The sequence below is a fragment of the Cottoperca gobio genome, chromosome 6 (genome assembly GCF_900634415.1).
Source record: "Cottoperca gobio chromosome 6, fCotGob3.1, whole genome shotgun sequence".
Classification (NCBI taxonomy): Eukaryota; Metazoa; Chordata; class Actinopteri; order Perciformes; family Bovichtidae; genus Cottoperca; species Cottoperca gobio.
In genome coordinates, this window is record NC_041360.1 from 24,716,958 (window position 1) to 24,733,308 (window position 16,351).

Here is a 16,351-nt window from a genome sequence, read left to right on the forward strand (position 1 = left end):
AAAGGTGACGAGAGAACTCAAATCTGACCTTGTTTTGAAGATGTCTCGCCGTCACTGCACTCGTTCAGCCTTTGTTTCAGTTCTGTGTTGACCGATCTTAAAACCAGACGAACAACATGTAGAGTTCACAGTACGGGAAATTATTATTATTCACCATCTAAACCAGGAGTTCAGACTTTTCATGGCCAACGACACATTTCATTATTATTTAATGTGCAAGTCATCCTGCCTTTCTGGGTATTCTGACCCACAATGCATTGCTCAGGGGGTATACAGTATGAGCAAGAAGGTCAAAGTAGTCTGAAACGCAGCCATGACATTTTATTAATGTGACATATATACTATGACATTTTATAAATGCCTTATTCTGGTATATTTATCACAACGTTTTTTATTGTGATTTTATGATTTTATTTATGTTTTTTATAATATATTATGATTTTATATAATATATACTATAAAATGACTCTTTATGAAGATTTTGTGACATTTTATAGTATTTTTTTAATGACTTCCTGTATTATGAAATATGACATCCTGCACATGATACATATTGATATCAGTAAAATGACCAGCCCTAATATTAATATATAATCACTACTACTCGTTGACCGTGCACTTTTTAACGAACCTCACGGCCTGGAACTCCTTGGCGAGTCCTGCTCCGGTCTTTGCAGCGGCAGGGAATCTTTTCAACATGTCAACCTAAGAAATAAACTCCATTATTCGACCGTCCAGTACCAGACTGCCGTTATCGACTGAAATACCAATTTAGCCTGTACCTGATCTTCAAGCTGCCGGTTGCTGCTCTGAGCTCTCTCCTGGCGCTCCTTCGCCTCCTTCAGCTGCTGCTTGAGGTCAGAAAGGGTGGAGGTCTTCTGGGAAAGATCCTTTTCCAGCTCCTTCATCTTGTTCTCAAACATTCTGCGGATGTGAAACAAGCACAGGCTCACACTCTGTGAACTGAACGTGTGGAAGTGGAGGACACAAGGTCGAGGTTCTGAATCCCTAAACTCAGAATACTTATTTAATATTTGTAAAGCTTTTTAATTTGTTCTGAACACCGACTGAAATGAGTGGATTTAAAAACAACCTCGTGACCACAGACGCCCTGGAGGTCTTGCCGTCGGCTCCCTCTGCGATGGCTTTGGACAGAGCTGCTCGCAGTCTTTGTTTGGTTTCTTCCAGCTCGGCCTCGAGCTTCTCGCCGCTCACTTCCAGACTCGCCTTGCTCACTCTCAGCCGCTCCACAGACTCCATTTCCTGCGACAACATGAAACATGCACATCCAGGCGGGACAAGAGAGAGGAAACCAAGTATCCACAAGGTTTACATTACAACGAGAAATACTTTGCATAAAAGTGAAACATCTAACATCTTTTCCGTAAACGAGCTGCGTGAATGTAAACACGTGCGATCACCCTTTTGATCTCTTTGCGTAGACGCTCATTCTCCATCACGATTCTCTCCAGTCCTCTGGTTTTAGATTCAAGTTTGGACCTCAGCTCAGCTTCACTTTGACTCTTCAGTTTCTCAAAGTCAGCCTGAAAAAAACCCAACAATATATTTGTACCGTGAGGTGTAGAGAGAGAACAGATGGGTTCATGTTTGTTACGCGTTGGGACATGAAGCGGTCAAAGACCTTCAGTTTTTCATTTTCTTGCTCCAAGGCGTCGGCTTTGTGTCGATGTGAAGACGCGCTGGATTTCTTTAGAGTCTCATTCTCCCTCTGCACCCTCTCCACCACCTTCTTCATCAGTCCAATGGTCTTCTCCAGTTCAGGTGCAGTTTTACCGCTGTGACCGGCCTGATGAGGAAGACATTACAACTCACATTTCTTTGTTCCTCATTAGATTCAATGTTTGTGTGAAAACACTTAAAGTTTTCATACTCCACGGATATGCGTCAGCTTCTTCTCCATCTCTGACTTTTCTTTTTTCAGCGCGCCGCACATCTCCTTCAGGTCCGCAACCTGATTCTGAGGACAGAACAGACACGGTCGTCATGAACGCATCTTTAACGTTAATATTTAGGGTTCTACACATGTATAACCCCTCGGCACGGTTCAAAGTGCTTCCCTATGGAAGTTATCAAACCTTGAGTCTCGGTAAGTCTTTGCTGTTCTGCTCCAGCTGGAAGCGCAGCTCCAGGTTCTCAGAGGCCAGCTTGAGGTTTTCTTTTTGGAGGTCCGGATCCCTCTGAGAGGGAGTGCCGGTCCCTCGTCCTGAAGTCTGAAGGAAGTAACAGACACAGCTGATTGATGACGGGAGTAACAGTGAACATTCAAAAGGGAGTGTAGAAGCTTTATTTAAAAACAGATACAGAAGTCTTGTACTTGGGGTCACACAGATGTCTCTACCTACACACGGAGGCGAAGACAACACCAGCTCACTAACAGATACGTCTCTCACTTAAAGTGCCACGATGCCATCACACCACACTCTGCTTCAGCTGACTACAGAAGCCTGCAGTACCTTGAGATATCTAAGAGCTCTGCTGTCTCCTTTCCGTACACGATCCTGCCTTTCTTTAATGATAAACCTCTCCAGGTGTTCGCTGGAGTCCACATCTGGTTCTGCTGAGCAGGACTGTTCTGGATTATCTTCCTCGGTTGCCGGCTTTATAGTCACAACCGCTTCATCAGCCTCCTCTGAATTTACAATTCCCACCTCATCATCATTATCATCTGCATCTCCATCATCTGCATCCCCATCGCCCTCGTTTTGCACCCTTTCAGCGCCGGTCGGTGCCGCGACACCCGGTGTCTCTGCCGGCTCACTTTCTCTTGTGGTCTGTGCTTCTTCCTTTTCTTCAAATGCATCGAGTTCAGAACCAACTGGGATGTCTTGTGTGATTTCTAAAAGTTCTGTCTCATCTTCTTTAACATCAGTGGTGTCAACATCTTCTTCTTCTGCAACATCAGGACTCAGTCGCTCTTGTCCAGTGCAAACATCCTCCTGGGTTCCCCCAGCTGGCTGGCTTCCCTTTGGCTCCCTCTGCTGGTCAACAGGGTCTTCAGCAGCTTGAGGGCCAACAGAGCGGCGGTGTGACTCAGCAGGACGACCATCAACAGTGACAAAACATATCCCTCTCAAATCCCTGGAGGAGGAGCTTTGTTCCTTCACAGGCAATGCATCACATTCAATCCAGTGAAGCACGAGAGGCATGAAGAAAGAGAGTAAAGAATGATGAATGGAGCGATAAGAGGAAAATGTCTGTAGGGAACTGGTACATGTCATACAGAACAGTGCAGTGTGCAGCGCCTCCATTGTGTGCGGCCTACTGTACAACCTGCAGTGCATGTCAGGTACTGTAATCTTTAATCTTTAATCTATAGGGCTGGAAATAATTTACATTTCCATCAATCAAACTAGAAACGTTTTCAATACATTGATTCATGCTTTAGTTTATGAAAGGCAAAACAAAAAGGATGATCTCATTTGAGCAGAGGTGAAGCACTTATACTTAAGTTAAAGTAGTAACACCACAGTGTAGAAATACAAGTTACAAGTCCTGCATTACAAATCTTAAAAAGTACAGAATGTACTTTAAGTACAAAAAGTTAAAGTTTGTTTATTATAATTATTGATGTTCGTCACTTTAATGTTGCATCTGTAAAGTCCAATCTTTGCCTCTGAATTGAAGTCGAAGTATAAAGTAGCAGGAAATACTGAAGCAGAATAAAAAGAGCGTTGCTTGATATGCTTCTTAGATGATTAACATATCGAAACCAAAGATCAAAACCAGTACTGTGTGTGAATGTGAATTATGAGGATGTTGAGGAGGAAGCTCTTACGGAGGGTCTTGACGGAGGCTCTTTGAAGACCTGGCTCTCCACAGAGAGGAGCTTCTCTTCCAGAAAGCGGTTCCTCAGGGTCAGATTCTCCACGGCGTCATCACGAGGTAAAGCCTGGTGCTGTCTGAAAGTGGACGTTTGGTATTTTTATAAAGAGAACAACAAAACAGGACGGTAATAATGTCGGCTCAAAAAGTATTTTACTATTATTTATATTATTAAACATTTGAATTAAAGGATTTATTAAGTGTATTATTACCGCTGCATTGGATCGTAAAGGTTCAACTAAAGGTCCAGATAAATAGTTGTGCTATCAGAATCCCTCCTGAAGTACTTCATAAATCTATGCATGTCATGTTGCAACGTCTCCATCCATAACAAACGATGTGTTTGCAATAATGACGATAAGATAATATAATATACTGCATGAAATGTATACATAAGTCACAGCGTCAGTGTTTCTAAATCATGTTATTTTAAAGAGCGACAGATACTTTATGGTGACGATGTGCGTCTCCAGCTCAGAGTTCCTCTTCTTCAGCTCCTCCATCTCCTTCTCCAGCTGGGTGGATCGCACTCCCACCACCTGATCCGCCGTCACGCCTCGTCCCTTCAGCTTCTTCTGCAGAGCGCTCTTCTCTTGCTCCAGTCTGCAAACACAACAAGACAACCGCATGGAAACAGAAGCGCTGGGAGTACGTTTCCATAATCAGATTGAATGAAGTCCCCACGTTAATAACTCTCTGATAGATGGTACACTGCTTATGACTTGTGCCCAAAGTCTATATTTAATATTAACATTTCTCTGATTGGTCTTGAAAGCTGCTACAGACACTTTGCCGTGTCATCAATAGTCACACGGACACATTGAATATCTAACACGTGTGCACACTGACCTGGCGTAGAGGTCCTTCAGGGTGCCGACTTGTTTGAGCAGAGATTCGTTCTCTCGCTCCTTATCCTTCAACACATTCTTCACCCTCTCCATCTTGGCCTGCCATTTCTTGCTCTCCTCCCAACGCACAACTTCGCCCTTCGTCTGTCAGACAAACAAGTGGTTACATCACGTGAACATGCAAACCAAATGGTGATGTTTAAGAGAATTGATGCTCGAAGCTTTACGTCTTTCGTGTCTGCTCTTTTCTCCAAGTCAGTCTCAAGCCTCCGGATCTTCTTCTGCAGGTTCTCATCCGTCCCATCGGGTTCTGGTTGACTCTAATCAGCGGACGCAGAGACAGAAAGATTCTCATGGCACCTCACGTACCATTCCCTTTAGGGTCACAACTCTTGGTACAGATCTGAGAGACGGACCACACAGGGTGTAGCTACATACTTGTGATGCAGTGACAAAGAGATGCCACTGGTCCACAAGATTAGCTGAATAATTCAATTATGATCGGAGCTTCTTACGTCTTGGAATATGAGATTGCATTATTGATGCATTCCTCAATTTACTTTTAATTGAATTGTGTGAATGTCTTTATGTTTGCTCACATGATGTTTTGCTTATGTCATGTGGCTGTTGTTGGGTGCGTCACGATATCAAAGCGACAACATTACCCTCCGAGCACGCGTCCTTGCAAAATCGGTAGCTTGGTGTGTCGTTGTTCCTTGCGGACGCTCACCTGGAGGGCACTGCTGAACCTCTTGGCTTGCTGCTTGAGCTCCTGGATTTCATGCTCTTGGTCCTCCTTTTCAGCCTGCAGGCGTCTCTGGGTTTTCAGACTCCTCTGCAGATCCTGGTTCAGGACATCCGCTTCCTCTCTCAGGGTGATCTCCCGGCCTCTGGCTGCTCTGGCAAACTCCTTTGCGGAATGAAGCTCTTCATTAAGTTCTTGCACCCGCACCTTTGTCAGAAGAGGGATTTACCAGTTTATAGTTTTCTTATTGACAACAAATCCCATCAGAAGCCCGAAAGCATGCACGCGTCTACTCGGCTGGAAGCTTTCTTTGTGTGAACAGCTATTCACAAATGTTAGTAATGGAATACAACATGCACGGTGTGTTCCCACCTTTAGCTCTTTGGTGTGTCTGTCCACCAACATCTGTACATTGAGACTTTCCTCTTTCTGTGCAGCGCTGGCGATGACTTGGTGCTCTGCTGCGGACGTCATCTCTGCCCGCAGCTCCAACAGAGCCTTACTGAGAGCCTGGGAAACAAGGGAGCGAAGAGCAGATATGGTAAGGTCAGACATCATCATGTATCTGTATGTGGAGAAAGAACATTGGACTTGGCTGCAGTTTGGACAGATGATTAAATTAAATAATGTCTGTATAATAAAAAAAACTAACACTTTTATTTATCCTGAAACTCAAAAGCAGGATTTATTCCCGTTTCAGTTCCAGAGTGAGCAGCAGAGAAACATGCAGGGAAGCGACGGCTCCATCACACACACACACACACACACACACACACAGGACACACACACACACACACACACACAGGACACAGTCCTCCTGTAAGACAGCATTTCCTCGTTCTCCAGAGATTCAATCTGAGTATTCAGAAAAGACTAAACCACAAGTAAACTTATGTGATGAAAGAACAACCTTGAGCTGCTTCTCTTTCTGGCTGAGCTGCGCTTTCAGTCGCTCCACCAGGTTCTTCATGGTGTTGCTGGGGGAGCGGACGTTGGCCTCCTTCTGGGCTGCCAGCTCAGACTGGACGGAGTTCATCTCCTTCTCCACCTGGGACATCTGCTTCGTATGGTCCTCACTCTTGGCAGCCAGAGTTTTCAGCTGGACAGCATGATACTCCTCCTGCCTGGAACAATCCCCTCCGTTAGTTTGTTTAATGAGAGACAGATTTTCTTAACTTGTTTTTAGTTTCACAGTATTTGAAATACTTTTAGCGCATCTTTTAATGTATATCTGACAGGGGAGAAGGAAACTGATTTTGACTTGGTGAGGTCATTACTAATACTTCTGCAGCTCCTGTGGGATGACGCGGGTCAGGTTGCATTGTCTGAAGTCGGTATGTATGAGGTAACTATACGATCTATTATCAGTGTATGACCTGCAGGATGGCGGACGGCACGCACACTTAAACTGAGAAGTGGCTAAAATGCATTGTGCAGCTGCTCCATCCTCAGCCGTACACTGCGTCGCTCCCGTGCTGGTACTCCTGCGTGTTTCTCTAACATGCCGACAATCCCTTTAAACTAACCCTTTAAGGGGAACAACCTTCATCCGAATCTAAGCCTGCGGAAAACAGAAACATAAGTACAGTCCTACACCCTCACACGCACGCACGCACGGTCTATTTCATTTAATCTCAGCTGTAAACCTAGTTATCGGTTTGTTTTGACTAATTGCTCTCTTCAACAGCTCATAAACCCCTTAACCTATAAAAACTTCCCCACCCTTTGGCAGACAGTTTTTCGCTCCAGGAGGCTGAAATTTGGCATGAAAGTCAAGTGTCTTCGAGGGTGTGTGTGTGTGTGTGTGTGTGTGTGTGTGTGTGTGTGTGTGTGTGTGTGTGTGTGTGTGTGTGTGTGTGTGTGTGTGTGTGTGTGTGTGCTACCTAGCTAAACCTAATGCAATTTAAAACGACATTACCCTCAAACATATTCAACTTCTGAGTTGAGATTTGATCTTGAGAAACGTCCTTTGAGAGGCTGTAGTTTGTACAGTGTTGCAAAGTGCTGCATTATATTTTAAATATATTAAAGAAATCATTTTGCTCACCCACATGCATGTTATTGGACTTGTTCTCACGAGGCTGAAATGTCCCAATGCACTACTGAACTCTTAAAGGGTTTAATATAAAGCTGCTTTAAGGTTGTTAAATCATCTTGTTCCACAGTGTGTGACAGTATCAGCTTGTTCCTTCTCTTCACTGAAGGTGTAATCACCTACTCGTACACGTACTCACTCACTAAGATCAAGAAGAAATAAAGGATTCTGTTTGAATATAATCTCCACAGGTTGACCACCGGGTCCTATTTTAATAAAGAGATAATCACTTTGACGTCTCGTCTGCGTGTTTCTTAGCCACTGTTTCCATGGCGATCCTCTGTCGCTCCAGCTCCGAGGTGGCCAGCTTCAGCTTCTCTGTGACGGAGGAGAGCGAGTCGTCCTGTTCAGCCACCGTCTGCTCCAACTCAGCCAGATGCTCCAGATGCTTGGTGGTTGGCACCCTGATGGTGGGCTTCTTCATCAGCTCCTGCACAAACGTTAAATAAAAACACTTCAAACAAAGCAACATTTGTGAGCAGGGGACTTTATAACATGTTATAACACGTTATAACACTGAACAAATGATATAACATCAACAGAATGTTAAGAGGTTACAGCGTCGACATCATGTCAAGTCCATTTACTGTGTTGCAGAGATATCTACTGACGCATGCTAACTACTGACGCATGCTAACTACTGACGCATGCTAACTACTGACGCATGCTATCTACTGACGCATGCTAACTACTGACGCATGCTATCTACTGACGCATGCTAACTACTGACGCATGCTAACTACTGACGCATGCTATCTACTGACGCATGCTAACTACTGACGCATGCTATCTACTGACGCATGCTAACTACTGACGCATGCTAACTACTGACGCATGCTATCTACTGACGCATGCTAACTACTGACGCATGCTAACTACTGACGCATGCTATCTACTGACGCATGCTAACTACTGACGCATGCTAACTACTGACGCATGCTATCTACTGACGCATGCTAACTACTGACGCATGCTAACTACTGACGCATGCTAACTACTGACGCATGCTATCTACTGACGCATGCTAACTACTGACGCATGCTAACTACTGACGCATGCTATCTACTGACGCATGCTAACTACTGACGCATGCTAACTACTGACGCATGCTAACTACTGACGCATGCTATCTACTGACGCATGCTAACTACTGACGCATGCTAACTACTGACGCATGCTAACTACTGACGCATGCTAACTACTGACGCATGCTATCTACTGACGCATGCTAACTACTGACGCATGCTAACTAATGCTGCTGTCTGTTCTATGTGCTGAAAGAAAAGTGACAGAGAAGGTGGCACTTCTTCAGAATGGCAGACTCCACCTTGAAGTGTATTCAAAGCAGACATCTCTGGATGATAATGATGACGTCATGGATTAGACTCGCACCTGTTGTGATCTTAGCTTAACGAAACACATGAAGCTATTTCAGCATTAAATGACAAAGCAGAGAAAGGGAAACGTGCGTACCATCGCCGTCTGTTTGAAGCGGTCCAGGGAGGTTTCTGTGTGCACGTCCAACTTCTGATGCAACATCCTCAGCTCCTCCTGATGTCTCTTTATCGTCTCCTCCTGATCCTGGGATCAACACGGTGCCATTTAATAACACTTTGGATATAAAACGTTAACCTTTTAAAAACGTTGAATTGATTTTACGCTAACATCCAAACCAGGTTTCTGAATAGAAGGAACAGTTTCACTCTTGAGTTGTAGATCATGGAGAGAATATCTCTGTGGAGAATGCTCAGAAATATCATAGAGAAATTCATAACTGCAACTAATGAGTTCATTAAGGAATCTTCTTTTGACGTCAAAGCATTTTTCTTCGGCTGAACTTCAGCTTATTTTCTTTTTCCTTGCCTCAACCGAACATGTATTGATGGACTGCAGACTGCACAGCTGCTTTAACCAGAACCAAGTCCTGTTTCAACCTCTTTACAATGTGTACTATATATGTACCTTATATATGCCACTCGTCATGGCCTCTCTCCGTGCTATATGACAACGATACAATATTTGCTAATATCACAAAGTTTGGTACGATATTTCGATTTGATTTGCGATTGTTACGCTCATCAAGACGAAAAACTCACAAAAAACGACTAAAATATGATTTGACAATTGTATCACTGGCCTCTTCCAGACATTCAAATGGAAAACAATGTATTCATTTGATTAAAAATAGTCACATTTCTCATGCTTGGATGTTTAGGAAGGAAGTGTACTTGGACTGAAATGGTGACACAGACGTGCCATGGGGAATTTCAAAATAAAAGCATGTATTAAAGATGATGTTTTCACTTTGCATAGATGAAATTGGATTGTCAATCATTTCATAAATCCGTATCTATGTATTGTTTCACAATACCCCAGGCAGGGGTCTTTTATCTGTTCCAGGGGCCCGGCTGAAAACTTAAAGGGATAGAGCGTTTGCAGCCGTGAGGCTCTAGAACGATCTGCCTGAGCAAATCAACGCTCCTCTTTAAAAACATACTTTTACTTTCTCGATTTAAAAAAAAAAAGCACATGGAAATAATCATGGTACCTGTCTGGCTTGAGACAACTGCTTCTGGTATTTCTTCAGAACCTCCTCTTTCTTGTCAAGTCGACCCTGGAGGTCTTTGATGGTCTGGTGAGCCAGCTTGGCGGCAGGCCGACTGTCTGACTGGCTCTCTTCGTGCTTGGCAAGGTCAGCGAGTAAACGTTCTCTATTAGCAGCAGCTGGGAGCCGGAGACGCAGCTCGTTGATCACTTTGTCCCTGGACACGATGTTCTGTTCGGCTTTCCACAGAGTTGCTTCTTTCTCTTTCAACTTCTGAGGAGGAAAGTAGAGTTCAAACGATATGCTCTGCGTGCAGAAACACCGCCGGTATGACCATGGACTGATTACTGTACCTCGTCCAAACTTTTGCAGGTGGCCTGTGTGTCCCAGATGGTCCGGACATGCTCTCTGATTTTACCCAAGGCAAACTCTAACTGATGAGCGAGCGGTAGACTCTGGTCTGGTAGAGATGCTGCACCATTCTCATACTGAAAACAACCAAACACACAGTTACACCCCAGCAGCCTGCTTCTGAATAATCATGCTTGAACTGTTTACCTTTTCTGAACTGCTTAGAATCTCATTCTGGTGCTTCTCATACTGGTCCAGTTGGCGCTCCAGCTCCACCTCTCGCTGATCATATGCAAGCTGGTGTTCTTCTTGAAGCTTGACATGACAAAGAGAAGAGCATTCTTTACTTTGAACACTACTGACACACTTCTCTCCTTCAAAGCACCTTAAGAAGAGAGGCAGTTAAGATCACAGCAACACTTTGCTCCACGTTTTGTAATTGAGCTTATTGAGTCGCACCACGATAATGCTTTTGTATAACTCTGATGACATGAACACATTGGTGAATCTGTGTCTGCATATTAGCACGTTTTGAAAGCATGTACAGAAAGTCCCAAGAGGTTTTTTCCCCTCACCGTGCTTTGCTGAACAACATCCTCTTCCAGCGAGCGGATGTTTCGCTCCTGCTCCTCCACCAGGTTCTTCAGGTACCTGATCTCCTCCTTCTGGACCACCAGCTCCCTGCCTTTCCTCAGCTCCTGCAGACGAGCTTCTTCCATCTTCTTGTGCCACTCGGTTACCTGTTTGAAGTGTTGCAGTTGAGCGGTTTTCAACAATTGCAGATTGGTTTTAGTGCAAGATGTGCCACAAACAAATGAGATCACAAGACTAACAGTGTGTTATTCTACTATTTATAAAGAGTTGTGATAATAAATAATCAAGCAGAAAGACCTTCTGGGCTCCTTTCACATCCTTCAGCGTTGAGATGAGCTCCTCCAGGCCTCGAAGTCTCAGTTCCAGTTCTTGCGTCCTGCCTTCGGCCCTCCTCCTCTCCTCCTCTGCCTTCTTCTTCTCCTCCTGAGCTGTTCCTCTGTCCTCCTGAAGGCCAACCATGACCACAGAGAACTTCTCCTGCTGGGGAAGAGGTAATGCTCCAGCAAATTGCCTATGCAGAGACTGGATGGTCTGACGTAGGTGCTTGGAGCGATTTCTGCCCTCCTGGCGGGCAAGGAACAAAGTGTGCCCACTGGCATCCAGCCTCTGTTCGGCACGCAGCTTGTTGGCCTCCAGCTGTTGGATGTGAGATGTGGAAGCCTCCAGCTTGGCCCAAGCAGCTGATTCGCTCAGCTGCAGAGCCACGATGTGCTGGTGGAGCTTCGCAATTAGGGCCTTCTCATCCGACTGCGACTGAGGGAAGGAGAGGAGACTGTGAAGACACACGCGTACAACTATTTCACCTGTGAAGTGGCTGCTACACAACCAGTGTTGTGAGTCATACGTATCAATATACTTTTACGATGTTGAAATCAAAAATGTTCATGAATGAGTGCAAAATACAACAAACAATTACTAATATTAAGTCACCTGGGAACTTTAATTGTGAATCAGAGGTTTGCAGCCTTATAAAGCTCCTGACTTGAAGAGCAACAGTACAATCTAATGCACTGAACAGTTATTGATGAACCCTTCCTACGTTACCCAGCTACCTGGTAGTCCAGTATGTGTCTCCTCAGAGTTTCCACTTCCTTCTCTTTGGACTGTTGTCGGGCCTGTAGAGCAGATGCCTGCATCATGGCCACATCTGACACCTCTTGAAGCCTTTACAAAACATTAAACACACGTTGCTTTAACCTTAAAAACACACGATGTTATTAATCACTTCCAAACCAATCGTATAATTACAAACATGTGTTTCACAATAAGAGAAACATTACTGATCAAAAACAGGCCTTCAAATTGTCAAACGTACTTCGAAACCTCAACGCCAAGCTCAGCCTCTGCCTTCTCCAACGCTGAGATCCTGGCTCTGTCAGCGTCGCTCACAGCTTTGCTGATGCTGTTTGCAAGCTCATCCCTCAGCTCGCGCTCCACCCTCTGGGCCTCCACATTCATCTTGGTCAACTGAAGAGAAACAGAGGCAACATGGCGTGATAAGATGATGAATGGGTGCTAAAGAAGAAGGAGAACAAGTATTGCTGTTTCTGGTTGTCATGAAATGTTTCTCCCTTGGCCTCATACCTCTGCAAACTTGGACTCCAGTTCTAAGTTACGTTCTTCCACTTGCTTGAGGGAGCTTTTTATGTGTTCGTACATTTTGTGGGCATGTTCTGCCCTCTGCCTCTCGTTCAGCTCTTTCATCTCCAGAGTGGTGATGCGTCTGGCGGCAGATACAATCTCTTTGTTGGCCAACGCCTTGTCCGCCTTGTCCAAACTATTTTCACCACCTAAGTGGGGAAATAAAACACAATTTAAGGGTTGAAATCCACAAACTGATTAACTCCCTCAGTTAAATCCTGGTTTATAGTTGTGCATCTAATCTATAAAACAGGGATGAAACTCAAATGTGTTCAAAGTAATTTATTTTAAAACAAATCAGATGTTACTGGTTTGGTATGTAGCAATATTTGTTCCTCTTTTGAATGTATTTTATTGCCAGCCTCCCCCGGTTTGGATCAGGAGATTCTTTACGCAATCCAAGTCTTTTGGTTATAGTTCTGGCCAACATTCTTATAAGTCACGATGAGATTTTTCTTACCAAGGAAGGTGATTGTTAAGACAGGCATGTGATGACAGCGCTAACCACACGTCAAATCAAGTGAAGCCCTCTAAATGAAATCTACCGTTTGAAAACAATGCAGGATAATTAAGGTTCAATAAAGAAGAAAGCCCACAGTGCAATAGACTTATGTCAGGCTCCAGCATATCTTAAAGATCTCATAGTACCCTATAAACCAACTAGAGCATTACGCTCCCAGACTGCAGGGTTACTTGTGGTTCCTAGAGTCTCTAAGAGTACAATGGGAGCCAGAGCCTTCAGCTATCAAGCTCCTCTCCAGTGGAACCAGCTTTGCGTTGCTCTCCCTGAGGTTTCTAACATTTTCCCCCCTTTAATTATGGGGTTTCTTTTAGGATGTTTTTCCTTGTGAGATGCGAGGGTCTGAGGACAGAGGGTCTAAGGACAGAGGGTCTAAGGACAGAGGGTCTAAAGACAGAGGGTCTGAGGACAGAGGGTCTAAAGACAGAGGGTCTAAGGACAGAGGGTCTAAAGACAGAGGGTCTGAGGACAGAGGGTCTAAAGACAGAGGGTCTAAGGACAGAGGGTCTAAAGACAGAGGGTCTAAGGACAGAGGGTCTAAAGACAGAGGGTCTAAAGACAGAGGGTCTAAGGACAGAGGGTCTAAAGACAGAGGGTCTAAAGACAGAGGGTCTAAGGACAGAGGGTCTAAAGACAGAGGGTCTGAGGACAGAGGGTCTAAGGACAGAGGGTCTAAAGACAGAGGGTCTAAGGACAGAGGGTCTAAAGACAGAGGGTCTAAAGACAGAGGGTCTAAGGACAGAGGGTGTTGTAACCTGTACAGTCTGTAAACACTGAGACAAATGTATAATTTGTGATACTGGGCTGTATACATACATGTGATTTGACTTAAACAACTGAACCATTCGGCCAGGTGGGCACCCTGTGCAAATGTTATGTTAATAACTGGAATGTTCCTTTAAGGCCCAGTCCCTCTAAGTCTGCTGTGTTTATAGTGTTTTGATGAAAATAACTAAAGTGAATATAAATCTGCCATATAATTAGTTTACCAATTGCATCAGTGTTGTCCCATGCTTGCTCTAAAGTATTCAGTTTCTCCTTTGTGATCTCCAGTTCTTTATTCATGGCTGAGATTTGCTCCCGAAAAGATTCGTTCTCACTCTGAGAGACAGGAAAGAAAACAGAAGGTATTTTCAGTGTACGGTTAACAGCGAAACATAGATAGAAAAAGGTGACTTATTGGAGGTGTGGAGAAGGTTAATGTGTTAGTACCTCCAAGTTTTGGAGGTTGGTGGTTCTCTGTATGAGGCGGCTGTCCCTCTGCAGCATGTCTCTGTATCTGACTGTCAGCTCTGTGTACTGTTTGTTAGCCTTCTCCAGGTGTGATGAGGGCACACTGTCATCCAAGGCCTTCTGCAAAGCTGCTATCTTATATGCAGACATTTCCTAAGACACAACAGAAGACAGTGCTGTTAAAAGAACATCGGATTATAGGGTTAACAATTTAAACTAATATATATCCGCATGAAACTTCCTGAAGACTACTTCATGTGTTCACTTCAGTCAAATAAAAGTCATTAAAAATGATGTCGTAACTTTTAGTTTCTCTACCTTGTATCTCTGCAGGTAGCCTATTCTCTGGGTGACAGAGGCCTGCATGTGGCTGCTGTCGTCCCTCAGCCTGCCGTTGTCCTTGCAGAGATGCTGTTCCTGCTCCAGCAGGGTGGTGTAGCGCCGCGTCAGTTTCTTCTCGTTGACCTTCAGCACCGTCAACTTGCGCAACGCTTCGCTCAACTGTCTCCTGATTTCTTCTGGGTCCTTCTGAAGGGTGTCCAGCAGCTCCTGATGGGTGAGATAAGGGGGAAGCGTAGTAGAACTTGGGTTACGTACAGTGTAGCAAAGAGCTTAATCCGTTACAATTTCACCTTGGTATTTCCTGATATGTCATATTAGTTTCCTTCGCTGTATCCATTCTTTCATTTTTAAAACACTGACACACGTTGGAGCTTATCCCAACATGTGCAGACAGCAAAGGTTAAAACCAACGGCCTTCTTGCTGTGAGGCCTCACACACTCTCTAGGGTCCCGCTCATATTTTAAAGTACAAGACAGAGTGAGAGGTCCCCAGTGTGTGTTTCACGAAGATTAAGTTAGAGGAGGAAACTATACAGACACACGGTAACAGGGACATAAACACATCTCGTCGCATATTGTAGGTTCTGAACATTAAGCCATCTTGAAATCATTGGTGTGTGTGTGTGTGTGTGTGTGTGTGTGTGTGTGTGAGAGAGTGAGAGTGAGAGTGTGAGTGAGTGAGTGTGAGTGAGTGTGTGAGTGTGTGTGTGTGTGTGTGAGTGAGTGAGTGTGAGTGGTGAGTGTGAGGCAATTGTAAAGTGCTATAAAAATGCAGTCCATCTTGCAACAACATCTCGTAACATTAATCTTATGAACATTTATTTACATTGAATTCCTGGACTTTGATAGCGTCCACCTGCTTTTGCTCGTCCAGCTTGTTCTTCATCTCTGTCATCTTCTCTCTCTCCTTTTGCCACTCCGTCTTCTCACTGAGGAAAAACACCATAGAAACGTCTTCATTTTGCACTCGAGGTTACAAACCGACGAGATGAAACTGTCCGGTTAACCAACCTGAGGTATTCTTTATAGAGGAGTCCCTGTTGGTGGCTGATGACAGAAAACCTCTCTTTGTATTCCTGCAGTGTTCCCGACACTTTCTTCCCTTTTTCCTCCTTGTTTTTGAGCTCCTAATTAATATGCATCATAAATGTTTAATTTATAGTTGAGTCATATTGTTGATTTACAGCATTTCCTGTTAAGACAGTGAAACTGACCTGAAGAAGTCGAACGGCGTACTCATTAAGAGAACTGATGACCTCAGTGCTGCTGAGGCCCAGGCCCTCTGGGAGGGTCAGAGGTCGGAGGACAACCCCGCTGCTGCCTGACCTCCTTAACAGCTCCACTTCACCTTCCAATTGGATAACCTGACAAGCGCAGATGAAGAAACTCAAAAGCAGTACAGCGAGACATGCTTCAGTGTCACTACAAATGCAATTTTAACATCAAACGTTTACTTGTAATCTCAGAAACTTACTGAAGATATTAACATCAGGACAGAATCAATCCCAACGACTAACAATGAGGCATTTTAGGAAGATTATAATCAAGTGATTAAATGTAATACCATCATTCTAAACAAAGGTAATGTGAAACA

At 44.3% G+C, this 16,351-nt stretch overlaps 1 protein-coding gene across 9 annotated transcripts in view; it reads right to left on the reverse strand.

Annotated features, from left to right (window-relative positions):
* Positions 1 to 16,351, reverse strand: part of cep290 (centrosomal protein 290) — a 28,759-nt gene that overhangs the window by 927 nt on the left and 11,481 nt on the right. For 5 of the 9 annotated variants that reach the window (XM_029434316.1, XM_029434317.1, XM_029434314.1 and 2 more), the window contains 32 exons: positions 15,972 to 16,121; positions 15,769 to 15,884; positions 15,584 to 15,686; positions 14,734 to 14,964; positions 14,395 to 14,568; positions 14,172 to 14,283; positions 12,606 to 12,811; positions 12,337 to 12,488; positions 12,074 to 12,185; positions 11,319 to 11,774; positions 11,003 to 11,167; positions 10,635 to 10,742; positions 10,430 to 10,564; positions 10,080 to 10,349; positions 9,005 to 9,112; positions 7,762 to 7,961; positions 6,347 to 6,560; positions 5,809 to 5,946; positions 5,422 to 5,643; positions 4,919 to 5,011; positions 4,693 to 4,835; positions 4,291 to 4,446; positions 3,797 to 3,920; positions 2,475 to 3,119; positions 2,097 to 2,231; positions 1,892 to 1,978; positions 1,643 to 1,807; positions 1,422 to 1,544; positions 1,094 to 1,263; positions 783 to 924; positions 632 to 705; positions 29 to 96 (listed from right to left, as the gene is read on the reverse strand). In XM_029434316.1, the coding sequence (XP_029290176.1) occupies positions 29 to 96; positions 632 to 705; positions 783 to 924; positions 1,094 to 1,263; positions 1,422 to 1,544; positions 1,643 to 1,807; positions 1,892 to 1,978; positions 2,097 to 2,231; positions 2,475 to 3,119; positions 3,797 to 3,920; positions 4,291 to 4,446; positions 4,693 to 4,835; positions 4,919 to 5,011; positions 5,422 to 5,643; positions 5,809 to 5,946; positions 6,347 to 6,560; positions 7,762 to 7,961; positions 9,005 to 9,112; positions 10,080 to 10,349; positions 10,430 to 10,564; positions 10,635 to 10,742; positions 11,003 to 11,167; positions 11,319 to 11,774; positions 12,074 to 12,185; positions 12,337 to 12,488; positions 12,606 to 12,811; positions 14,172 to 14,283; positions 14,395 to 14,568; positions 14,734 to 14,964; positions 15,584 to 15,686; positions 15,769 to 15,884; positions 15,972 to 16,121 (5,497 nt within the window). The remainder of the gene's footprint in view (positions 1 to 28; positions 97 to 631; positions 706 to 782; positions 925 to 1,093; positions 1,264 to 1,421; positions 1,545 to 1,642; positions 1,808 to 1,891; positions 1,979 to 2,096; positions 2,232 to 2,474; positions 3,120 to 3,796; positions 3,921 to 4,290; positions 4,447 to 4,692; positions 4,836 to 4,918; positions 5,012 to 5,421; positions 5,644 to 5,808; positions 5,947 to 6,346; positions 6,561 to 7,761; positions 7,962 to 9,004; positions 9,113 to 10,079; positions 10,350 to 10,429; positions 10,565 to 10,634; positions 10,743 to 11,002; positions 11,168 to 11,318; positions 11,775 to 12,073; positions 12,186 to 12,336; positions 12,489 to 12,605; positions 12,812 to 14,171; positions 14,284 to 14,394; positions 14,569 to 14,733; positions 14,965 to 15,583; positions 15,687 to 15,768; positions 15,885 to 15,971; positions 16,122 to 16,351) is intronic. The other 4 variants (XM_029434322.1, XM_029434321.1, XM_029434320.1 and 1 more) reach the window with 2 other exon arrangements.